This window comes from Serinus canaria, chromosome 1 (assembly GCF_022539315.1).
Source record: "Serinus canaria isolate serCan28SL12 chromosome 1, serCan2020, whole genome shotgun sequence".
NCBI lineage: Eukaryota > Metazoa > Chordata > Aves > Passeriformes > Fringillidae > Serinus > Serinus canaria.
Window position 1 is genome coordinate 105,467,452 of NC_066313.1, and position 27,691 is coordinate 105,495,142.

General features: G+C 37.5%; 1 protein-coding gene across 1 annotated transcript in view; it reads right to left on the reverse strand.

Annotated features, from left to right (window-relative positions):
- Positions 1-11,903: 11,903 nt before the first annotated feature.
- Positions 11,904-27,691, reverse strand: part of CFAP47 (cilia and flagella associated protein 47) — a 261,353-nt gene continuing 245,565 nt past the window's right edge. Inside the window, 2 exon segments of the mRNA XM_050976722.1 lie at positions 11,904-12,125; positions 21,518-21,686. Coding sequence (XP_050832679.1) covers positions 11,904-12,125; positions 21,518-21,686 — 391 coding nt within the window.

Below are 27,691 nucleotides of genomic sequence, written 5' to 3' on the forward strand. Positions count from 1 at the left end.
GACCTGTAAGGTGAAACTTGAACTATTTCTATTTCTTATTAATTAGGAGAAGTACCAAATGCAGAGAAAAGATGGCCTGCTCAGAGCTTAGAGGTGACTCCCTGTGGCTTCCCCGGGAAGGGAATGGTCCCAGACACCCAATTATCTCCATGACACACATGCCCTGTTAGAAACCTCTCATCATGGGGGATCACCTGCCCCATGAACACTTAACTTTATCACCTGTTACTTCAAGGGTACATATGGAGTGTCTGCTCAGCTATTAAAATTGGTGTGGCCAACATGGCTTCAAATCGAGGAGTTTTGGGTGCATTTCAGAGCACATCTTTGTCTTGAACTTTGAAAGCCACAGCATCCACGATCCTTGTTCAACCCTGAATAAAGACTCATGCAAAGATGTGCCAGAAAGATGAGGGTCTCAGCTGGTGTTAAATTACCAGTGCAGAGTGCTCCATCTGCCACTGAAATACAGCTGCATGGAGCAAAGTGACAAGCACTTGGTGGCTGCTTCCTCTCACAAATGTCCACAGGATTTCAATCACTTGAAAAAAAACAACCTGTCCTGTCCATATGGCTATAATTCATTGGCCATTAATCTCCCAGTGTTTACATGTTGATTCCTCTAGAGCCTAATCTTAGCCTGTAGCTGTCAAGCCACTGCTTGGAGAAAAAACAAGACTGATCCTGCACTCCCAAGGACTCTCAGTCTTGTTTAGGCAATAAACAAGTGTGAGGCCATAAGTCAGGCATGATGTTAAGTCAGAAGAACTGTGTCATTTTTACCAGCTTCCCACATGTCTGCCTTGACACCCAAAGGGATCCTCATAGCAATTCTTCCTCTGCTTCACTTGTAGGTACCACTTAACTGGGACTGAAGAGGAAGAGCTTCCAGCTCTCCCCCATTTATCTCCTTCACAATCAGGCAGTTAACTGAAACACAGGGGCTTGCAGGTTTTTTTTTCTGATAAGGAGGAATTGATGATGAAAAGGGCATCTGTGACATAAAATCCAATTTTCCTGAAGACAACAGGAGAGAAGAAATCAGGTACTCACTCCCTGTTTCAGCAGAACTCCCACCCCCAAGGGCTCACTCCACATTGCCCAGCCAACCAAACTCTCATAGCAGCATTTGCCATCTCATGCTTTTTGCTTCCTGAGTTAGGTCAAGGAAGGCTTAGATTAGATATTTGGGAAAATTTCTTCACCAAAAGGGTATTCAAGTATCCCAATAGGCTGCACCTGGATGGTTGATTTACCATGCCTAGAGGTATTTCAAGGACATGTGGATGTGGCACTCACAGACAAGGCTTAGTGGTGGACTTGGCAGTGCTGGGTTAATGATTCCAACCTAAATTATTCTGCAATTCTCTATGGTTTATGGGTTCTTCTCAGCCAGGTGTGCCTTTAGTGTGAAACCTCTTTACACAGAATAATGGTGACACTGCATAAAATAAAGTTTTTTTACAGTTACTTCATAAATTAAGGATACTGGTTCTTCCTGTCCCCTGAACTTTTTTTAACAGTCATTCATTTTAACTCATTTTAACTCATTTTTCCCACTTGCAGTCAGGTGTTGGCCAGTCATTTGAGCTCAGCAGTTTCAGCCCAGCTTGTACATGAGGTAAATTACTCCACAGCAGCCTGTAGAGTAACCCCTCACTGGGGTTTTGTAGGAGGGAACCACGTATGCACAACCCTTTTTCTGCCTCCCTGCTCTCAGAACTCTTCCACAGTTTTCCTCAACCTCTTCAGAAGCCTAGTTTGGGTTTGCTTGCCTAATTAAAAATTTCAGTTCTTGCAAAATGGAAATTGTTCAGGGATTGTGAGGGGGAAAGTGGCAGACACCTGTTAAGTCTCCCAACTCAGGCCTGTATTTTTTTCTCTGTATTACTGGTTAGTTTGCAAGCTAAAAAATTGTATTTCAGATGCTTGGAAACACATCTAGTTTGCCAGAAGAGCTGATGAGAATGGCCCTACATGTGACCCAGTGCTTTTCCAAGCAGCAAAAATCAGCTGTAGCTCAAGCCCCTTCTTAAAACCCAATAGGTTGTGTCACCAAAGGTGTTTTACCAACAAGCAAAACGTAATTATCACTTTTCCAAAGCTGAAATGCTTCTTGGGCATCATTTGACCTTTTAAGGAGAATAAATATGTTAGTAAACGTTGCATTCTTTGGAGATAAGAGTCAAAATATTGCAGTTGTTGGTGAGAGTAAATTTAAGCACTTGCAAAGGAGGTGTCTCTACTCTTAGTGTCAGTAGTTCTCTACCTGCTATTCAGGACAATTTATTTTATATTTAAATTATATGAGGGTATGGTGCTATTTTTCCTTACGTGACACTGCAAAGTCAATCACTCATCAAATCCTACAGAAATCTGGGTACTGAATTCTGACAAACTCCAGGGTGGTTTTACTTCTTTCCTCTCTTGTGAAACCATACCTGTGATCTGCACACCTCCCCCAAGCAGAAACTACACAAGATGACTCCAGGCATGCTGACCTCACTGGCACCCACAGCTGATGATCATCTCCACTGGGAACATTAATTAGTTGCTGGAGTAATTAACTGGAAGCCACATAATCAATGCCAGATGTTTTGGAGTTGTTTCATTTTGGATTGCAATTGCTGCTGGGTTTCCAGATTTATAATCCTGAATGTTTTCCCAGGGAAGGCTGGGAAAACATTCAGGAAAACTCTTCATGATCCAGTCAGAGCTGTCCATCTGCAGCTCCTTGTATTCTTCCAGCCCAAAGCTGGGGCTGTTTCACCTCACCAGCCCCACACCACCACGGCTGGTTGGACTTGGGTGAGATTGGAAACTACTGGTTAACTTTCTATTTCCTTGTGCATCTTCCTCAAAGAGATGTTTCTGCCTTGGGAAGAGGCAAAGCAATATGTCAGAGTTGGTGTATTTACTTGCTAATGTTTAGATCCATGTGGAATTTATAAAGGAGAACAGTGAGGGATGGAAGGACGTATTTGTGTCAGTGCTGGGGAGAAAGCTCTGTGGCTTCTTCAAGTTCTACTGAACATTGCAGAGTGGAGATTTCTATTTTTTCACTTATTTAAATGATGATCATCATCTGCTTCTGAGTTCAATGCCATGTCTGTGAGATTTTTTAATGTTACCTTCAGACTATATTAAAAATGGTAAATTTTCACTCATCTTGAACTACTTTTTCATAGATATAGTTATATAGTGTGCAAGATATGGCCTACTACGTTTATCCTGATATGGGCTTTAATTACATTGTATACTTACTGCAAATTAACCAAAGCTAGTGGGATTTTGTTGGGGAACTGATTTCTTCCTAACACCCTGTCCATAGTCCATCAAAGACATTGATAAAAGTTTATCACATGCAGGTGTGTTTGATTTAAGGGGGAGAGGAGCATTTGCTCTTTTAATTGCATCTCTTCAACATGGTGAATGCACTGTGGTTCCTTTTAAGCCAGCAGCTGGTGGTCACACTGTTCATGTGCTTTCCCTCTTGGGAGCCACTGGTTCTTGCACCCTCATCCTTCCTGGCTCTCCTCACCACCAAACACCCTCTCAGTCTCTTTTCATGGAGCTGCCATGGCGCTGCATTGCAGTTAAGGAATATTCTGTCTTCTCTGCTTTGCAGCCAGAATTACAGCACTCCTCTCAAGGTACTGTTCCTTGGTGATACAGTTTTTATTTTGTTTCTATCAGTTTTATTTGAAATGTTTGATATTTATTTCTTTGTATTGTTGTACAATTTCTTTGGCTGATTTTCCTTGATGGACTGCTGGGATCTGCACTGTTTCTTTCCTTAGTTTTACCATAATTTTTCAAACTTCTTACATTGTGACAGAGACACTTGTCATAGTGTTGACAGTCCTGGCAGAGGTCTGTGACTGGCTCAAGTGTTCCTCAACACCTGCTGAATTTTTTCTTCCTGTTTCTGGTTTAAATAATCCCCCATAACCTTGTCTGCTTTCTGTGCCAGTTGACTTGTCCTACTTTCTTTAAGGTGGAACAATTCCTCATTTACAAACTTCCTCTCTTCCCAAATGATTCTAGTGAGGCCCTTACACTCATGCTTTTTATTCTTCATGCTGCTTTTAATTCATTAATTCAGACACCAATAATCTACCTAATTGATTCAGTTGCTTATCCTCTCTGTTAATAATCAAGTAATTTATTTTCTTTTACATTTTGAAAAGTGATAGGAACTGCACCCAACCATGACTCTCAATGATGGGTAAAATCTTCCAAGAGCAATATCACCATTCACTATCAGCTATCATGAGCAAGCTAAGCAAGCTAAATGCAAATTTCCTCTTTGTAATTTATTCCTTTTAATACAAACCTCGGGAAAGGTGCAGATATTATTTGCAGCCTACTCTGAAAGTTAAGATAAGGATTATATCAGACCATGAACTGATTATCTTTAAAGCCATGGGAGCCCCAGTGGCAATATCCCCCAGCTTATTTACAGCAGCACAGCTCTGGCTTCTGCAGCTGATCTTGGCAGCTGAAGGCTCCAGCACCAGGGGAGAGCGAGGGGGAGGGAACTGCAGGCAGCTCCAGTGCAGCTTTTTGTCCTCCTGGTCCGAGGGAGGAGCATGGGGGGGGGTCCCAATTCCAGCCACCTCCCACCATGGACCTTGGGCACTTTGACTTCTGTGACCTGCAAATGACCAAACAGCTCTCACAGATGTTGAACTCCCTAATTAATGACATTTTTTAATAAGCTAATCCAATGTTTCTGCAGCTGATTTGTGTTTCAGTACAGTGACATGTCACCTGGCAATTAAATCCTCATAAGGCAGTGATCACAGCCACTGTGTCTAGATACTGTTCTCTAAAGGAAAGGAGGTTTCCTTAGGAAATATTTCTATACAAAAAGATTTCTTTACTATGAGGATTAAATTTTGCAGCTGTGAACTTTCTTGTCTCTGTCTCCCTTTCACACTATCTCCTCTGTGTAATTTAGATTCAGGCTCATTAGGAAGTGCTTCAAAATGACTAACTGGTAGCTGAGCACAAGAAAGCTCACACCTAGGCAGGGTACCCTTGTTTTTTGTTTGGATTTGCCTTTTTTTTCCTTTTGTTATTGCTTGTTTACTTATTTTTTAAATAGCAAATATTAGAAATATTTGTCATTTAAAAATAAATAAGAAAAAAGGCAATTATAAATGGAATGAAAGTACCAATTAACACTAGCCATGTGGTTGCATGGCTCAGGAAAACATTTTAAAGTCAAAAGTTTTACATTTGAATACAACAGTTCATGCCAGGAGCAAGGCTGCTGAGTCAGTGCTGTTCACATATTTGCCATGTATTTAACCCCGTGCTCACTTGTGTGCTCTGAACTCAGGAGCACACACCTGACTGCCTGCACATTCAGCTTGACTTTCCAAGTGCAGTTACACAAATATACATTTATTTTATATTTCAAGGAATAAAAATAATCACTATTTTATCCTTACTTTATATGTATATTTGTTAACTCTGTAATATACCACAGACTTCAGAAAGTTATTCCTAAATGGAGTTAGTGTGTTGGCAGTACAATTTGTCAGCACAGTGGATTTGGATTTTTCTCCATTGATGTTAAATAGTCAGAATGTTTCAGATTGCTGACAGTAGTCCCCAGTACACTAAATACCTGTATCCCAGGTATCAGTCAGGATATTTATGGGGGAATTGATCAATTGTCCAGCTCTGGAGTTCTCAGGAGACACAGCCCTGCTGGTGTGAGTCTGGAGAAGGGCCACAGAAACAATCAGAGGAATGAAATATTTCTCAGGTACAGAAAGGCTGAGGAGCTGAGGTTGTTCCACATGGAAAAGGCTCCAGAGAGACCTTATTGAAGCCTTCCAGTACTTAGAGGGCACTTACATGAAAGATGGGGAATAGTTTTGAACTAAGAGATTTGGACTAGATAAAGGGAAGGAATCTTTTACAAAGAGGGTGGTGAAACTCCAGAACAGGCTGTCCAGAGGGGTGGCAGATGACTGTGTCTGGAAACATTCAAGGTCAGGTTAAATGAGGCTGTGAGCAAAGTGATCTAGTTGAAGATGTCCCTGTTCTCAAAGGGGATTAGATGACCTTTAAATGTCCCTTCCAACCCAAACTTGTTCAATGATTCTGTGATACTTAAACCTAAACAATAATAGAGAAATGCATTCTTATACTCATCAAAGAATGTGGAAGTTTCACACCTTACCCTGAAGTCTGTTTGTTTATTAACAGATCATCAGGAATCTTTCTTTTCATAAGCTAGTTTCTTAAAAATTAAAACCTGTCTTCTGAGATGCTTCTTTTAGAGAAGCTTGTGGGTGTGTGGGCAGAAGAAATTGTTTCTCATGTATTTTTTGTTTGTTTGTTTTGTTTGAGTTTGTTTTGGGTTTTGTTGTTTATTTTTTTAATGACAATTGCAGGTTTTATTGATTTGCAATGTATATTTTGCACTTCACTGTTATATATATGAAAACACTGAGGACTGAAGGAGATGTGGAGTCAGGACACAGCCATCCTTCCCACCTCACAGTGGCAATATCAGGCCAGTGCTATGGGCTACAGGAAAGGCACCCTGGATTCCTTTTCTTTCTAGTGAATGGGAAAACTGGGCCTTGAATTCTCATACAGATTAGTAAATGGGATCTCATCTGATGAATATCAACACTATCCATTTAATAAGTGGAAGGATTTTACTTTGGTGCCTTACCCTTCTTGATGCCTCTGGGTTTTTTTTGTCACTTAGGACTTGTGCCAGACTGGTTTGTTGGCACCTGCTGTGTGCTACCTGGTGGGATGAGCAGTGAGTTGCCAGGTTTTCCACTGATAGTTTATTTAATTTTTTACCAGGAGACACTGGATACTTTGCAGAAAGGAATTTAATAATGGAATAATGGGAGAAATGAAAGGTCAAAGACTGTCCTTGCCCCATGTCTTTAGTTCCCTGGCCAACAAGCAGTGATTTTTAGACACATTTCTGTGCAGTGACCTTGGCATCAATTCCTGCCATGGCTTCACCACACACACTGGCATTATGCCATGTTCTCAAAATGTAAAATATCCTTCTACAGGAAATCTGACACTACCAATATTACAATAACTGTAGCAAAGTAAACTGTAGAAAAATATGTTTCATGACAGTGGAAGCAGACAAGCCAGTAAATGAATTGGATTCCTTTTCAGATGAATCTTCTATGGATCAGTAGGTTTATTCAGAGTTACTTAAAAAGCAGTTAACATTCCATTAGCAACAAACTGTGATCTGTGTCAGCAGTAAAGCACTGTTCAGTCATTTATTTTAGAATGAGCAGTCACTGCAGGGAGAAATAAAATTATGAAACGCTTCACAAGCAAATAAATAGTAAGGCAAAGCTAGGGATTTTCTCTCTTATTCTAAACATTAAGCCTTCCTCCTAGGAATATCTATTAATATACAGCAATTCTTTCCCCACTGTTTGCTATGTGCAGGGTGAGTCAGAACTTTCTATATCTTCTGCTGTTTGGGTTTGTGATCCAAGAGGAAAAAAGTGCATGCTCAGATTTGGCTGCTACCAGGGTATTTCACCAAAGTAACAGCATTGTTGGTTCAGCATTTTGTCCTCTGCTAACCTGGCTTCAGTCCCAAAGAGCTGCATGGAAAGAATCCCTTTCCTTGCAGCAGGAATGAATAGGGCACTGTGCCCCCATATGCACCTTACCTGATCACCATTATCTCCTGTGCTCAAAGCAGCCTTTATCTCCCCATCCTCCTGACTCACACAAAACTGCACTGGCACAGAAATTAATGTTTGGCTCCTATTATTTTTGATGGGCAGTTTTGATACTTCCAAACCTTTTTACATCTTGTGAGAGAGATCAGGTATGAAGCAGCTTTCGAGTGTCATTGATACCATGGTGAGCCAGACATGAGTAGAACAAGAATTACTGAAATGTGTGCAAAACCCTCTCCAAGCTGAGCTGCTGATGGCAGCCATCCTAAAGACATCTCCACATTACCCTGGTGTCATTCTCCTGTGCGCAATGTGCCAAATACAGCTCAGCCAAACATCAAACAATTAGAAGGTTGATTGCTCTGTACTGCTTTGAAGCCATTGCTCTGACTGTACAATCCTGCAGCCTCCCAGGGCAGAATGCCCCACTACTGGACATGTCACATAAAACCAGGAGCCCAACAGCTGCAAAAGCTCCACTGTATTTTAACAAATTTAAATGTAGATCTCATTCCCAAAGTAACAAGTTCTGTTTGCCGGGGGCTATGTACAAATCACGAACGGGACAGGACTGCTGTGGAATGTGACTTGAGCTGTTTTAATTTTCAGCATCAGTCTCATTACATGGCTGTGACAATGGGAAGATGCCAGCAGCTCACATCCCAAGCAGCAGATCAAGAACTTAATGTTACAACTTACTTTATAACGTTTTTGGCCAATCACACAAAGCAAAAACACATTGACAGTAGTTCCATCCAACCACTATAAGCACAAGTACCTTTAGTTAAAACAATGCTTGCTTATTTTGAATACAATGGCTGCTTGTAAGCCTTAAAACACAATGCACAGAGCTCCATTATTAAGCTTCAAACTTCCTAATATCTTGCTAGTTAAACTTTTCTGCAGCTTAGGAAGTTATCCTAGACAAGTGTTAATACATGGACCAATGTTCTACTCGTCCTTGCTTTTCTACTTTTTAAGTAATTTTTCTGCTGACTTATCTCATGGCTACTGCTTAGCTCTAATCACAGTTCTACTGTCTCTGAGGCCTGCCTTTTGCAGCTTTCCCAAAACCCTCTGATTTTGTGGATTCCCACACTGTTCTACAAAATAATGTTGCCTTGTAAGGTTTTAGTCCTTGTTTTAATTCCTCTGATAGATGGATCATTATAGTGAGGCATAGAGAGAGAAGGAAGAAATGTAAATGAGCACATGGTGACTACACTGGTTAGACAATCAGCATTTCTGCCAAGCCACTACCAAGAGATGCACAGCTGACTCGTGTACGGCATGTAAGACTATGATTAAAACATTTGGGCATAAATGCCATATTGACTTTGAAAAACTTCTTGTTTTATGAATTAGGAATTTCTATAAATCAAAATATATAAATGGGGTCAGTAGAAGAAATTTTCAATCACTAATTTTCAATTGAGAAATTAGGAGCTATTACTTACAGTAATAACCAGGACCTCCTCATTTCCCTGAGATTCTGCTGTGCCTGCAGATTAATGCCAAGGGAAACAACTCCTTTTTCCATCCTTTTGAGAAGAAAAGGATCCTGATGGGGGCTGTGTTCATTCTCTCCCATTGCCTTTTAAGATTATGATAATGAATAGTGATTTAGAATTAATTCAAAGCTAAATGATTTAGGCTGCTTTTTCCCAGACCTGAGCCCTGACTGCAACAATTGTGTTTAGCTCTATCTACAAGAGCTGAATTCCTCTGTGGATTTCATTTTTAGGGGCAGAGGAATGGTGAGCTTGCCTAGCTCTTCTGAAGCTCACATTTAATGGTGGGTCCAAAAACTTTGAAGTGAAATCTCTAAGTAAAAAAAAAAAACCAGCATTTTGTAATCTTTTCCCATCTGAGACCTGTCCTTCCAGGAGTTGAAACACTAATATTTTCAAAATGGCTCAGTAATTTTATTAAAAAGGAGGAAGCAAATACTGAATGGAAGTTATCATTCTGGAAATCATCCAGTGCTGCTGCTTAGAAACTGTTTTTAAGGGTTATACTTGGAATTAGTCCTTGCATTACAAATAATACAGTCACCTCAGCAATGGAAGTGCAAATTATCAAGTTAAGTAGCAAAAATGAATTTATTTTTAACAGTTTATATAGTCACTGTAATCCTTAAATGCATGCAGATATTATGTAAGACACTGTGTATGTTACAACCACACAGCTAAAATGGTCTTTCTTTAAATCATCTTTGCAAGTGTATTCTTCATATCAGAAGAAATATGCTTAGTTCTGTTTAAACTGTAAGAAATTAGAAAAATACATTTTTAATATAAGGTCCAAATTAAATTGACAATGGAATATCTTGCATAGCTCAGAAGTGACCTTGTACACATTGAATAAGACCCCATAATTTTTTCCTGCAAGCACAGATTATGCATTCATCCATTTTAAAATAGATAAAATAAATGGTTCCTTTGAAAGCACCCCTCTGGTACTATTTTATCGTACATTTTCCCATGGATGTTTAAAATGTTTAGATGTATGACAGAATTTGAAATCTAATACATACAGCAGCAAGTGCAGGCAAGTAAATCAGGCATAACATTTCTGGAGTGAGCACCATGTAATTTTTAAGTGATTCACCTCTACGCCACCTGCTAATCCATTTCTGAGAGAATTAGAAAATTTTGTGCATCTTGCAAAAAAAAGTACCATTTTAAATAGGAAAGCATAACTTTAAAGGAGTGAAACAAGGATAAAAATGCTTTTACAAAAAGATGTTGTAAATGAAAAATTTCCTGAACACCAATCATTGGTTGTGAAACTGTTGCTGGTCCATAAATTCTGATTTCTTACGGTCAGATAAACACTTACTTCATTTATATATGCAGATAGAGCCTTCCTATGAAACCCAGCTGCATTTGTGGTCTCAGCAGCATTTAAGATAACTATTACAACAGCTTCTTTCTCAATGTCTTCTAGAGATATCAGTATGGACAGTATCTTCCCAGTGTTGTACACTGAATTTATAAAGCTGATTTTATTCTCATTTCAAATTACCTGGTTTCTGACCAAAATGGGGCACCCTGCATTTAGAAGAGGTATTAAACAGCACCATTGCTGTTTTATGTGCTCCCAACATTTTCTGTAATAGCTTCTCCAGAAATGTGTGGCATAAACAAAATCTTCAAGCACATTGCAGTAAAAGGGTTTTATTGGTGCTCATTTGCACTGACCTACATGGGTTGTTCTCAGGCTCCCCATTCCTGAACAGTGATGCTCATTCTGTACAGGAGCCAAGAAGGCACTTAGTCTGTGCCAAGCCATCTTTTTGTCAAAGTACATTTTGCCATCAAAATAAAGGCACAAATACAATTTATGTTCTGTTAGTAAAATCAGGAAAAACGATCTCAATGAAGAAAGGAGCCAGGAGTTACCCATCCAATGATCTTACAAAGGATGTCTGCATAGCTCTAATTTTCCACATTACATCAGGAGCAGAGAAAGACTGAATTCCCATCTAAAGAATAGAAACAGAAACACCCTAGGAACAGCACCTCTGATTTGTTTATTCTAGGAAAAAAAGGAAAATCTGTCTTCATTCCTCACTGAATTCTCGCAGCCTTCTATATGTTAATATTCTAAAGCACTCTGTAAAATATACCTGACATAAAATTACTGCAGCAGGACATTTTATTTCAGTTCTGTGCTATGTATAATTAACAAAGATTTGAAATGTTATGGGATCAATAAACCAAAATTGTGATTTTACATGCAGCAAAGACGTCCTAATTAATGAAATTTGCCAAAGCAAGGAAAGGTAAGGATTTTCTTGTGGAAGGGAACAGGGATTGTTTTTTCTTGCTGGTTTTGCATGGGTCCCATGTGCTGAACATCACACAGAATGTTCATTGAAACTTCCTATTACAGTCTTATGAAACCAACATACTTTAGAAAGCAAAGCATATAGTTTGAGTTACCCAATCTTCAGATATAATTTTTTTAACCTAAAGCTTCTTCTCTGAACTTGCTGACATCTGCATGACATAAATAAATTGTTAGGCATCCAAAATCCCTTACAGAAAATCAGGACTATTACTAGGGCTCCAGTGCTCTGAATCTTCCATATAGAACACACAATCCATGCATACTATATCTGTTTAAAAAAAAACAAAACAAACTGTATGCTCTTTTTATCTGCAGAATTTATTTGTTCTCTCACTAAAATTTAACAGATTATAACTTTTTCTGTCTATTCCTAAGGACCAAAGGTGCTCCTTTGATTGGTGAGGATGCTCCAGTGGTTATAAGTTTCAGATTTTCACGGACAAAGTTGCGCTGTCGGACTGTGAACGATCCTCTGTAGCTGCTGCTGCAAACCACTTTTGCTGCCACTGCAGGTGGTGCAGTCTGTGGAGGAAGTCCATTGATTATGTATGTCCACTGCATTGATTGTGTCTGAAAATAATGAACAGAAAAAAAAAAAAAATCAATGATCAAATACCTTGTAAATTCATCAGTGATTTAAGATGCAACACTGATTTCAAAAGATATTTGTCCTTTTCCATGTAATGCACTGGAATGGCACAGAATGAGAATTGCACTCCTGGAACAGAGAACTGAAATCACATTCAGCTTTATTCAGGACCAGGCATAACAAAGATGAGAAATTTACCTTCCCCAGCTGATCTAAAATTCCTTTTTTATTGAAAAATCCCAGAGCTCTGTGTGTTTTTCAAAGGTGCCTGTTCCATACTACAACATAAATGCCTCAAGTTTGTACAGCAGGATTCACTTGCTGCTCCGCTATCTGTAACAATGGTAATATCAAATGGTGGGATTTTTACATTAAAACAATGAACAAAACTAAGACAAAAGGATTCAGAGTATGCACGAGAGAATTGAAGCTTCATGTTGGAATCTCTGGTTTGAGGCATATTTATGTGGATTGAAAATGACACTCTTCATTTGCTCTCTGTTTATAACTGGTCTCTAGGAATGGAACATATGCTTCCATGTCATGTCTTGTAATGTTTGAATACTTGATTCTTCCTGAGTACTTGGTCCTTATTCTTACTACACATCACATCTATCCTTGCTGAAGGACTTTCATTTCTATAAATATTAGGGTATACTGCTGTCTACCTCCCATGCTTCATTCTGTCCTGAAACAGAATATTGGTTGTTAAAAACTCATGTGTAATTTTTGCAGATCTTCCAATACTTTTCATAATGCATCACTTGAATTTTTGAAAGCAGATCTTTATTCTAAGTTTCTAGCATTTTCCTGTCATTACATCTGGAAAAAGGTATAACTCTGGGTTTTAGTTTTCTATTCTCCTTTTATTAAAAAAATACCCCAAAACTACAAGCAAATAACAGAAACATTACAAACCCAAAAAATATTACAAAATCTCAAATGATTTGTCATTATGCCCAGCTTTGTACTGTGCAAAAGGACAAAGCATTGCAGGCCCACTTTAGGCATAGACTGTCATCAATTCCCTCACACCTAGTGACTGAAAATCCTGGGTTTTACTTTTGGGCCTTTCTTTTTCTCCTTCTGAGATAAAACCAAGAGAGGAAGACTGAGTAAAAATATGGCATGTATAAGTCTATTAAATATATTCATACAAGTGAAATTTGGCTTTTATGCAGAACATAGATTCTACATGTACTATGTTCTACAAGAATACAGTACACAGAACATAGCAGATTCTCTGACTTTGCAGTCTCAGAGCAGGGAATGAGTGGTATTTCCAAATTCCCAAGGTCTGTCTTTCCCCAGGACACAGCAGTGCAATCACACAGCTGTGCTGGCTGTGGTTCCAGAGCAGGTTCTTGGTGCTGTCCTCTTGTGCTGAACTACAGGGGCACAGCTATGGGGTCACCTTTCTCTGCTGCTTCCAGTTTTATCATTACAGGAGGAGTTGGACTTCATGGAATTCATCACCCATTTAAAATTGAATCCTTAGAACAATCCATTTTAGAAACATCACATCTAACAATGTCATTCTTCATCTAAGGAAACAAAGGGTCAGAAAGGCTGATATGCTCTCAAATTGCTCTGGAAACCAGTGCTACAGTCAACCCTCAATGTTCATGAGTCTTTCCCTCAGCTGGCAGTCCAGCTTCCCACATGGCTGGATTTGTGACCAATTTTTTTGCTCCACTGTGAGCCCTCTGTTCCTGCTCTCTTGCTCTTCTTTTTCTGCTGGGCATGTCAGCACCCCAGCAGATTTGGCCTGTGGAGAGGTACCACAAAACCCACACAAACTGTGACCCATTTTCACACACCATGAATGCTATTAACCATCTCCAAAGTAGAATGTGTATATTTGCCTTGTTATTCATTGCATTTTGTCATTTAATTATGAAATGTAAATGCTAGGTAAATTTAGTGCTAGGTAAAGCATTACAAAAACCACAGAGATGAGCAGCGAACCTTCTCCACCTCCAACCGTCTGTGGAGGCATCCCATATTCACAGCAACACACAGAAGAAAGAAAAAATCATGATAAAGTGTTTCTTGACTTTACTAAGTTTTGTTACATCAGTTTTAGACTCACTACTGGAAAAGTTTGAATCTATTATGTTTATCTTTGTTATCTTTTATATGCTTCTTCCTCCCATTCTAATTGCTACCCTGTTCAGTGATAATTTGTATTTAAGGACTATCATTGCAAACAGTTTTGAATTTATAATACAGATATTAAACAAAAAAGAAGTCTCTGAACCTTAAACCATAAATTCTGGCTCAGGCTTTGTTCTCTGCTGTGCACTTATAGAGCATTTACATTACTTTATAGATATACTGCATACACTTACAGCTCCTTAAAAGCCATCATCCTATGAATCTCTAATTGTAGTTTTAACCAGCATTTTGGCTAATGAATTATAGTTTTCTGCACCAATGTTGAAATAATAACTGAGGGGTTTTTGGTGTGGATTTTTAAAACAACCTCTACTTGAAAATGGGCAGTACTGATTTTACATGGTGTCTGCTGAATGACTTGCCTTATTCCAGTAAGATTAGTAAATGAGAACTCAGTAGATGTTTCACCATGCATGCTTAGTTTTTCAAAATTTTTATTACTATCCTACTAAAAGCAAAATTTAAATTTAAATTTAATATTATTCTGTGTAAAACAGGCAGATTAAATCATCTTTATTCTCAACCTCATGTAATACTGTGAAATGAACCAGTAACTTTACTCTTTGTAAAGGTAACAGCCAGCAAAAGCAGGTGTGACATGAACCAGCATCAGAATCTAATGCCCAAAGATAAAGCTGTCATTTAAGAGAAATGCCTCTCCAAAACTAGCTCATTCTGTTATTAACTTCAGTACAAAATTAAATAGTTTATCATTCTTTAATAAAGCAGATGAACAATTTTGTTTTAAGGTAATTTAACCTCAGTGTCATATTCACTTTGTGAAAGTCTCATGGATTATTTCAAGGTCAGAGAAAAGATCTGAAAGGTGTTTCGGCCAATGATTTAAACCTAGTAGCAAGTTACTAAAAAAATTATTTTTGTTCATTAAATCCACACATATTGTGACTTGAATGTCTATAGAATTTGTAATAGTGTGATTGAAACAAAAATGGTGGGCCATTCCATCTCTCAAGTTCACTTATCATCAGCATCAAACAAGAGATATATACTTCTGGGTAGTAACAACCATATGTTATTTTCCTGTTTGCCACAGAAATATCCTGGATTGTGTGTCCAGTGAAAAAAAAAGGGTTATGGCTTGACTTGTTGAAAATAACTGCCTATTCTGTTGCTGTGTCAGGTGTTCTGTAGTAGGAGATATTGCAACTCCACCCTAATATCTCATCTTGAGTTATAGTGGTTCATCTATTGTAAATCATGTGCCTTCATCCAAGACTACTGGACACAATCATCAAGAAAAAATTGTGCATTTATTTACACATTAAATGAAAAAAAGTACTGTTGTGTAAGGTAAGCTCAGCATTTTCTGCTAAAGGGAAACGAGTGTCACACACATGGAAAAGTTACTTGTCAGCAAAACTTGGGGTTCTTTGTTTAGCATTAGAACCACCAAGAAATCAGCAATTTTCAAGGCAACCTAGATTGAAGTAATTTTCAGTAAACCTTAGGCAACCACAAATGCCTATTTTACTACAATACTTAATTACCAAGGGGACAATATTAGTTGCTCAAGCTGTAAGGAATTTTTTTGGGGATGAGTCTGTAAAGCTTAACTTCAGTAATTATTCTAACCAATATGAAAACTGCAGCAATAGCAACTCTATCATGTTTCAAAATTCATGCAAGTGCCTCAAAGCTGCTGCTTTGGGTTTCCAGGCCAGACACATCACAGCAAAGGAAAACACAAATCATCACAGTTTCAGACTTTCCTGGAATGGTGGAGAGGAAGAAGAGGAACTTTCAAAGGCCATCCACTTATGACCATAAAATTATGATAGAATATTTGATTTACAAGCAGCATTTACTTGCCTCAAAAGCAGGCCAAAATTTCCCAAATCAGAGGAACACTTCTTCCTATTTTTAAGGCAATGCAGTTTATTGTATCAAATTTGGAATAATTCCAATACCAGCTCTGGTAGTAACAAAGTCTAAAGATGAAGGTATCAAATCTGCTGCCATCTGTACTAGGACTAGAACAGAATTACAAAAGAGAATCTCTGTGAAGAAGATATATCTGATCTAAACCTAGGTAGTTAAGAATCCAGGCTCCCTGTGATGCATATCTAGGCCTATTTCACACACAATTTAAGAAGAAAGACCAGATCATATTCTGAATGTCCTTGACAGTCTGAGGGAGGGTTTCTTGTTGAAATGAATTACTTTCTATTCTCAAAACCTCAGTATTCCTGAATCAAAACGTGAAGAGAATAATAATTTGGCTCACCTGACTGCAGTAATGGCCATCAACTGAGCTAAATCTCTCTGAAAAATGTCTTTAACAATTAAAAATGAGACACAAACTGCCACTTCTTATCACATAATGTAAGTTATTCAAGTAAGTCATTCAATCATCTTGATGGCTGACTAAGTAATGTTCATGAAGCAAATTGTTCAGCCAATACTGGTAACAGTCACTAAATAATTTATATAAAAGTCTATTTGTTTGGTATCCAACCCATTTTTACTGATGCCTCATGATTCACAGGATCACTTTGCAAAACACAGATTATCCATGGGTGTTCACTGTAGGCTGGAAATGCTGCTGAAGTACATGGTAAATAATTGCCAAAGCAATGTGTTAGGAAAGTGGATTGGGAGCAAGGATCAGAAATTTCAAGGAATATTGTATTCCAGTTAGCTTCTGTTAACCCAGAAAAATCAAAATACAATTCACAAGACTTCTTAAAAAGCTAAAACCACAGGAAATTACAGGCAGTGCATCAAATATTTCCTGGCTGTTAATTTATACTGCATGGTTTTGTTATACAAACAAACAAAAAAAAAAAAGACCAATTACCATCACTGTACACAGAATGAAATTAAAGCAACCTTTACGTGAACTGTGTAAGGGAAGAGCAAAGGCAAGAAAGCTCCTGCATCAAGACAATGATAGCTTGATAAGTGAAGGAAAAAAGGGAGGGAAAAACCCAAAGCAATAAGAACCACATCCCCCAAGCAGACAAATGCCCATCCAGGCTCTGACCAATTTCTAATAAAGAAGATAAGAACAATTTTATTAGCTTAAAGAATACTTCCAGATATAATTAAAATTGACTTAATTGGTTTCTGCACTTCAAATATTAGGTGTTTCTCAACATTGCTTAGACATTATATAATCAAAATCCTCCAGGACTGACAGTGTTCTCAATACCATTTTACAGCAATGGTTCCCACATTATTATCACCTTTTCCATTATCAGAACTTTAAGTCTCAATAAGCAAAGTAACCTTTCCTCATGTTTGTGAATCAAAAATGTTGAGTACTGATTCTGCACTCTGTTTCTAACCCTACAACTCAAGCCAGCACCAACATGTATCTTATTTAATGGGAAACTATTTCAATTATTTAAGCAAATTAGTTACATTTTTTCCTTGCTCATTCTTTTCAAGAGATAAAATTTAAAATAACATTGAACTATGGTAATTAAGAAATCCACCAGGAACAAGGCAGTTTCAGCAAGCTGCTGAATATGTAACAGTACTGTTTGCTGTTAAGATATGCAACTTTGCACAGACAAGTTTAGAGAAGCCACACCTGGGTACTGTGGCTGACACACTGCATCATTTATTTGCAGAACAGCATGACAAATGGTTTTGATATGCTATCTTCCATAGGCTAAGCTAGTGATTATTCAGTAATAAAGGTGCACAAGCCTGACTTCTGGAGGGCTTGATAATGTTACCTGCAATCTGGTTCACTCTGACACCTATTTTATCATTTAAGACTTATTGTGTGTGCCTTCTGCTTTAGAATATCTCAGAAGTCTCACACATGAATTACAAAGCAATTGCTCTGGTCTCCAGCTGAATTCAGCACAGTGAAAGGAAATTACCTGCAACCCTACAGGAACATTCCCTTTGCCAAGGATTCCCAGCCTCCTGGCTGCTCCATCTTGTGCCTGGCTGTGATTCCTGTCCCAGCTGCACCTTGACATCCCTCAGCTCTGCTGGTTTTCTGTTCAGCCTGACTGGCACACCCCAGCTCTGGGATGTCACTGGGGCTCAGGAAGTCCCTTCTGTTCTCACAGCATTTTGCAGCTCATATAAGTAGTGTGCTCTCTTCACTTGTTTATCATTAGGGATATTTTTTTTTTTTTTCATTCAGAACTGCACTGTTTATGAAGGCAATTCTAAATTTAGAAGTTTGATTCTGGAAAAATAGCTATTTAAAAATGATGTTCAGGCACAGTTTCACTGTTTCCTACCTGTGGCTCAATTAAGTTGTGATGTCCTTATTCAAAGCTACAAGCTTTTTCAAAGAAATGAGCATGATTATTTTCCTTACTGCCTTTTTGTTATAGATCATTTTTTGATCTACATAAAATTTTAAAGTAATTTTCTATGTCACTTCTGCAAAATTAAGATTCCTAGCAGCTATTTAAATAATTATCTAACTTCAATTGTTTTGAGATGTAGTTGACTGAGAACAGAAGTTTTAATGATGGTTAAAGAGCTTTAACTGCTTCAGCAAAGTAATTAAGGTTTCCTGCCATTAATAAAATCTACTATAAGTATTCATGAATATTAAGTCTCAAAGAATTCATACCATATTCCACAAAGTACTTGATTTGTGTGCAGAAGTATAAACTAGTCAACATGATTTCAGTTATTCATATATATATATGCATTCAGTTAGTAAAATGTACACACTAAGTTCTGGTAGAGACAGACTGTCACATATATGTTAATGCTAATTATTTTCTCAGCATTGGGTTCTTAGCAGGATAATAAAACAAAAAAAAATTGTATATACAATACTTGGGTTTAAAATTTAAAAACAAATGAGAAAAAGATGACTGTAGGATCTTCCTCCATAATCCCAACCTCCCATTTTCCTTTACAACACAACTGTAATGTTGAACATAAACATAAACTTACACTGCTATCTCTGCTATTTTACAGCCTAATTATCACTGTTCATTAAAACACACAAAAATTACAAATCTGATATTCACTGTTCAAAGAATTTAGTAATAAAAATATGTTAGTGTCAGGAGTTTACCCTTGGAAATGCTAAAGACATTTTAAAGGCAAGAGCACTGTAATCCTTTATTACAGCAGCAGCAGAAGAGAGGCACTGCAAAAGAAAAGAAGCTTCTTCAACATTTCTAAAAATAGCCCACAGCCTCAGCCAATATATTGGCTAGAGAGGATACATGCAAGAAAGGCTCTTCAGTGTTAGGTCAAACACTAATTGCATTTCACCACCTTCACTGTTATTCCCCAAATAAGAATGATTTAATACAGCTTTTATTTAATATATCTTACCAAGTCTGTCTCCCTCAGTTTACTAACGGAAATGATTTCAACAACCACAAAAGGCAGAAATGAGTATCAGGTATTCTCAACATCTCATCAAATCTTACATCAGGTCAGTGCTGAGAGCACAGCAGCTGAATCTCACCCAGCCACAGATGCTCTGCCTTCCACCAGAACTGCAGGAATTAAAGCTTGTGTGGAGCACAAAGGGGGAAGTCTGGAGTACAGAAAAGGGCTACCAAAAAGAGTAAGGAGAACACAAGCCTCATAAAAACATTACTGAAACCATTTAATTCTGCAATTTGAGTCAGAATGTTAGAAACATAACTCCATCACAGTCTGTTAGACATACTTGTCCAGAATGTGCTTGTGAGAATCAAGAATCCTTGATGCATTTTTAAATATCCAGGAATAGATACAACAAGATGTGATCTGACATATATATATATATAGATATAGATATAGATATAGATTTATATATATATATATATGTAATATGTATGAATGACTGACTTACTGCAGCCACACACAGTATTAAAGGTGGAGATGTGAAGAGCTGTCTGTCTAGATCATAACCACAGACTGAGGTCTGTGCATGTAGCTTAAAAATCCAATTAGACACAGGCCATCTATACTGATAAATTCCTAAAAGGAAATTCTGAATTACTGCCTAAGTTCTTAAAGAGCTAATAATAGCCTTTGATCATCATGTTTGTCTCATTCCAGACAGATTTATGGTAAAATCTCCTTGTTAGTGATAAAAGCTAAGCCAAGGACAAGCATAGGTACTGCATTTTTAGGTGCCATGCCTGAAAACCGCAGTTCAGTTCCAAAACTTCAAGTTTCTGAGCTTGGTAGCTGTGTCATACATTGTTTTGTAAATACAAAATAGCACAGAATATATTCAGTAAGCTATCTTATTTTTCAAATGGAAGAGTGATAAGCATCACTGCTGTTTATGTAAAGAGATTGTATTAATCAGACATCTAATACAGTAAAAGAAAACAAGTAGGAGGGGTTGAAGGACCTTGTTTTTTCTGGGATTTGAATTTCTTATTCACTGTTATACAAGTTGTCACTTACAGAGATAAAACACTACAGTGATTTGCCATGCATCTTTTTATCAACTTTGTTCTGACCATCTTATTTCTGAAATCAATATTGCTGTTTCACTTCTAATATAGTAGTCTGAAAACACTATCAGAATGCAGTGAACAGAGTGAAGTACAAACCATGATTTATAGAGAATGTGGGGTTTTGCCCCTGCAGTGTGTTTTCAACAGATTCATTCTAAAGAATAACTTAAAACTTGAAAATTGATTTCTGAGAGCATTTTAACTGTTGAAGGAATACATGTCTTCAAATGTTTCCTGACCTTCACACTTACACAGGCTATTTGGTTGCAAATAATTTTTGTTTATTTTGCATCTTGCTTCAAAAGAGTTATTCCTGGCTTTGTGCTCTGAAATTCTCTCCTCCACAGTTTGGCACCTGCCTTCTTGGAGCCTTTGATCATATAAGATGTATAATACAATTAAAATCAATAACCTAAGCTTCACATATGCAATTAATTTTATATTCTCCACCAGTTCCTAACAGGATTATATTGATTCTCTGTGAAAGTCATGTTGTCTATGGATATGGGGCAAATGTATCAATATTAAGTATCTGCCTCTGGTGCTCATGGCAAAAAGATAATGCAGAAATTATAATACAGTGTAAAATATACTATATTTTTCCAGCTTGTCATCAGTCAATTCTCCAAATTTAGCTTTTATTCTTGTCCACTGTGAGGAGTAGCAAAACCATCCCAGCACATGCACTGGGAGATCTCCAGTGCTGCTCCTTGGTGCAGGATTTCTCGTCCTGCTGGCACTCCTGAAGGAGGATTTGTGATTGTCCTGGGAAGGCTTACCTCGATGACCAGTGTTGCTGTGTGCTTCTTGCCATACATCCTTGGCTTGTATCCCACTGTTATATGGGTTCCCACAGTGCCTTCTGGGAGAAGCTCTCCAGCTTGTGGCATCACAAGGAAATCAGGATCACTGCCTGCCAGGAAGTGTGCAGTGAATGGCTCTGGGTACCTGGAGAAAAGCACAGGAGACTGTTGTGCCTTTTACAGAATCTTCACAGAATTTATCTGCAATCTAACACTTAGGCCACCATGTGGCACGACCCAGGAAACATGGCATGGAATGAATGTGGAATATTAACAGCATTCTCACTTACAGAATAATTATTTCATAGTAGTTCTTTATTTATACACAGGGACCTGCACACTGGTATTCAATTTTAAACACATTCACATGCTATCATAAATATTATATTACTATGGAATAATGATAGCAATTTACACTAGGAAAAAAAAGAATAATTTGACTTGTAAAGATATGATAATAGTGATTGAAGTAAATTCCATATCAGGATGAAAATCCATTTTTCCTATTAAAAGTATTCCCTTTTCCAATCTCTAATGAAATAAAACTGACAAGCTACCCATTTTATTAAGGTTTATGACTAGAACTGAATTTGCATTCTGGCAGAGTGTTACTAGACTAGGAGGGAGTTCTTAAAGCCTTGAAATGAAGTTAAGAAAAATTATATTTTTTCAGCACTGTTTTCACCTTTTTCATATCCCATAAAATGAATATTTTAAGATTTTGCAGTAACATAATTAGGTTCCTGTATTGTAATACTGTGTATCTCTTATCTCAAAGAATTTCTGTCACAGGTACTGCAGATCTTTTCTAATGCCTTGGTTCACAGCAGTGCTGTTGGACCAGAAGAAAACCCCTAGTCCTGGTGAAGACAGTGGCTGAGCACTATAAAACAATCCTAGGCCAATCCCAAACTAAAGCCTGTCCATCACAATTCCTCAGGGACACCTTGCCATAAACATTCTCAGCATGAAAAGCATGTACATTTTTGTATTTTCTGGTGAGGCATTCTCCTTTTAGTCTTTATATGTATTGCTGAGGACAACTCTATCACTCTCTGAACAGAAGGAGAACACAGGAAATTGAAAGTAGAAATACAATGGGATGGTCAAAAATTAATCCACAACACCCTGGCACCGTACAGCAGGGCAAGCATTGTGCATGCTTAGAGGGAATACATTTTCCTGTTTTGATAAAAACTGAAGAATGGAAAGCTAACAGCATCTCAAAGAAAAGCTGTTCAAATCTGTTTATTCATGGACTGTCACACTAGAAATAACACTTTTCAAAGAAAATACCCACAAAGGAATGAAATTTAATATTTTATGGCAAGTCATATCTCTACAGAAACATTCCACATTTCCTGGGTGAGCACTATCCTGGGGGTGGCACGCTGGGCCCAGGTCACTTTGTGCAAAAATAGCCCTCTCTTGGAGTATGCTCTCATGAAAGGTTGTTCTATATTCAAAATACTCTTGTGAAAACAAGGTCACACTGCCAGTTAATAGAAACAAACAGTGAGAGTGCAGAAAACAGAAAGCAAAAAGCTTCTGTTGTCTCCAAAGAATGAACTGATACTGAGCAGTGCTGTTGGACTTGGGTGCCTCAGCAGTTTTAGCCTGGCTTTTCCTCTAGGTGACAGCACGGTGGACAAAAGTATTGAACGTCTGAAACTGCATTTCCAGTCTTCCAGTCTTGACATCAAACTTATGCTAATAACATCTTTTTGTGGTGCCTGAAGCTGTTTCCTGAGTTTATAGCCCTGGGCCATCAGCACTAATCCTGCTGGGCCTGAGCTCCCATCCATGTGCCAGACAAGCCTTGAAATTTCCCATCTTTGTTTCCCAAAAGAAGTGCTCAGCTGTGAATGCCTAGAGCACACCTACTACACACAGACAGCAGGAATGGGATCAAAAAGAAGTGAGGGATCTTGACTGAGCAGCTGAGCAGAGCACTCATCAAAAATGCCTGGCATAAATATTCAAACCCTCATGCTGAAAACAGACCTGGACACAGGTCTTCATTTCCAGCATCACTGCTCCACTGAGTAGCTTCAGGAACATTTCAAGGCAGCACTCTGGGTCTGCCATGCTCAGTCTGTTTTCCAGTGAATAGTTAGGGATGAGAACTCCTAGTAAGTGCTTGGTGTCTTTGTAAGACATCCAAGAGCATGACTTGGACCACAGGTGTGATGATGAAATGCGAGGGGAGATGAGGCAGGGGACAGGTTGCTAACACAGCAAACGCAGGAAAATACAGACTTCATTCGTGCAGAAATTGCCTCTTAGCAGGGAGTTATGCAACAGTAGCTTGCTTCAGAATTTTTCAGAGACATCAAAACAGTCAGAAAACACAGAGGAGAAAAAACCACAGTTTTAGTCCAGACAAGGGGATCAGACAGTTTAAAGTGAAACTGTCAAAAAACTCACCTATAATTATGCACAAGATATTTACCAAGTCAGAGAAAAATAATGTTATTACATCACCCTTGTCAGATTTTAAAAATGGAAAGAAAAAAATTTAAAAAGCTTTAAATAAAATCTGCACGCTTCTTGACAGCATTATCATAAGGTACTAGAGGCAGCTATAATTTTTGACTAAAATACATAAAGGCATATGAACTTGCATGAACACATATAATCACAGCTGAAACATCCCTGTTCCCAAAGCCTGTTAGTTTTAAACAAAAGAGTCAGGGGGTCTACTGGATGCAAATTGTTTCTCAGAGTAGAAACTATGTCCAAGTAAGGAAAATAGAAATCCTGACAAATTAAATGTATAGCCATAATATGATAGGCCAGCAGGGATTGTGATGAATATGGTACAAAAACCAGCAATTAAAAAATTACACATAATCAGAAACAGAAACCTTTCACTGATAAATCTTGCATTGTTTTAAATATAAATTTAAAAATGCCCCCTGAGACCAAACATGCAGTGCTTTCACTGCTGTTCACATTAGGGAGATGAACTGCCATGCTGGGTACCTCACAAACACAAGAAAATTGCTTTAACTTTCTCATCTTTTATAATAAAGAGAAATCTGGAGATGAAATTCCCAGAATAGCATCTGAATTTCTTACATTATCATTTTCTGTGTCTGTATATTTAGTTTATAATTAAAAATTAATAATTATGATTTTTTCAACTTATTAAAATTTAATTAATCCTTCAGGTGAAACAGCTCTGGAGTCAATGTTTGGCTTGTCATTTCTCAGCCATGAAGGTCAGTTATGAGTCTGCACTTTTTCAAGAAGGGTGGCAGATACAAACATACTTTATAAAGCTTAATGATGTGTAGAGTTTTGAAAACACATATAAACCAAGCACAAATGAATTAGAAAATGTAAGGGCAGAAGCCTTGTAAACCAAAGAAAATAACTGTGTTTTCCCATCTGTCTTTCCTTAACTCCTCTCATAATGGTTTGATACTGCCATCAGAAAACACAAACTCTGTCCTTACTCAAGTAATGAACAAGAGTAAACACTAACTTGAATTTAAATAATAATTGGACAATCAAATCATGGCAACCTGGAAAAGAGGAAACTGAGCTGGTCTTACATGGACATTTTTATAATTACTCCTTTAACCTTGTCCTTATACAGAAGTCTTTGCTTATCAGTGTTCTCACACTCCACAATTTTAAAATTATTAAACTAAAAAATAATAACTTACATCTTCAACTAGAGAAGAACTTCAATTTTATATTCCTGCAGAGATCACACTCCAAATCTTACAAAATACTCATCAAAACTGAAGATATATATTAATTTTTATTAAATTATGGCTCAAAATAGGTTAAATGTTTCTCTTCCCAAAACTACTGAAGCAGTAAATTATTCCTGTAGAAATGTATTCCTTTACAAAACTCAGCATTCTGAATAATGCATAACAATACCAGCACATAGTCCTTTTGGTGAAATGCTTGGGTATATTTTGCTAATAAAAGAAGAGTTAACAAAATGTCTTAATCTCTAAAGAAGGTAACTGCTTCAAGAAATAAGGGATATGAAAAAGTTACAATAGTTTTAGTAGTTCAAACAATAGTTAATCATAACTAAAGTTATTTTTTTTATTTGTAGTTAACATCTGTTGGATGACACAAGAAATTTCAGTTATTACATTGTCAAGTCCTTAAAACATTAACTGTATGCAGTTGTCAAATTCTATAGAATTATTAGTGATACTCGGTATGATTTAGATTTTTTGTTCTTATGAACAAAAAAAAATACAATGGAAAAATAAATTAGTAACTCATTATTATTATTTATAAAAATTGGTTGTGTTTCATATCCAAATCAACTCCAGTTTAATTGATCACTGTGAACATCGGAAAAGCTTTAAAACTCTGGCTATCACTTCCTTGGAAAGGCTGCTGTAGAATTAAAGGACTTTCAAAAAATATGAGCAAACTCTGCATGATGAATGCCTGTCAGCGAATGCTTTACCAACCCTAAGATTGCTTTTTTTTGTGTACATGCTATAAAACCAGAGCAGGAGTTGGAGGTTCTACCTGCACAAGCTGATTTCTGTCTCATCCCTGTTCTACCCAGGGGTGCTGTTTGCAGATTGACTGATGACTGCACACAGGTCCTGGCTAAATGTGTGACCTGTCAAGGACTGTATTTTTGGGAAGCATGAGCATAACTTTGTGAAAGGTCTGATGAATGTTTACATCATCAATATTTTCCACTAGTCTCCATTCAGGCTCCAAAAAATGGAGCCCAGTCAACATTTGTGCTTTGCAGCTGCCACTGTGTGGGAAGTACTAAGAGGAAGTATTCTAATTACATCTTTAGATTTGTGGTAGAATTTTGCAAAACTGCTAACAAAGAGATTGGCACAGGAATCCAGGCCTGTAACATACACAGCAATGTGTGAGAGAGTGAAGGAGAGGATGCATAAACTGAGAATTTACCAGATGCATTTTCTTGCAGCATACTTAATCCTGGTAGTTCTAATGAAATACAGTAATAATTAGAGTAAAATAGAAATGCTTCTTAAAACTGTAATTGCAAATATTTTTTGTTGCTGTTTTCCCTTCAAAATAAGGGAGGGTACAGAAACAAAATGGGTTGCCCACTAATTCCTCAGAATTAAAATTAATTTTGTGTGACCAAGGAATGTTTTTAATTGAACATTTATTCTATGCACTACGAAATGTGCAAGGAAGAAATAAGGAAAATCTCCAATGAAAAGTAGGTTAAGAGAAATAAATCTGCATGTGCAGTCATTTTAAAGCCTAATTTCATCTTTATTCTCATCTCCCCACTCCACCAGTCTGGGGCTTTTCTTCCTCTGTATTCTAGCTCTGTTTCCATAATCACATGAAGCCTTGAATTTTGCAGGCTGTGACAAGTGCCACATTTTTTTGGAGGGGCAGTTTGAGTTTATCCCAGAAGTTTCCTTGATATAAGAAATATCCTGCCTGTGATAAACACAGGATTGGAGTGACAGGGCAGGATGGAAAGATGGAAAAAAGTCTACTGTATATGGGAAGCCATACATGATTGTAACAATCACGAACAGGTATGTGGGAAGACAGAATTAAATTGATGAAAGGAAACTCTGTGCATGAGAAAGAAGCAGACAGAACAAATAGGAGATAATTATCCCCCAGCTTGAGTACACCTTCAAATGTAGTGTAGTTTACAAAAGATTTCCAAGTGAATATAGTGTTCAAAAATATCTATCCATCTATCCATCCATCTATCTATCTATCTATCTATCTATCTATCTATCTATCTATCTATCTATCTATCATCTATCTATCTATCTATCTATCTATCTATCTATCTATCTATCCATCATCTATCTATCCATCTATCATCTATCTATCCGTCTATCATCTATCTATCCGTCTATCATCTATCTATCCGTCTATCTATCTATCTATCTATCTATCTATCTATCTATCTATCTATCATCTATCTATCCATCCATCCATCCATCTATCTATCTATCTATCTATCTATCTATCTATCTATCTATCTATCTATCTATCTATCTATCTATCTATCTCACAAATCTTCTGTCGGCTACTGAAGTATTTGCCCTGGAAAACATAAGGTAACCATCAAAACAACTCTGTGCAGGAAGATAGAACGGTAAATAAACTCCAAAACCCACTTCTGTATTAATGCAAGTGTCC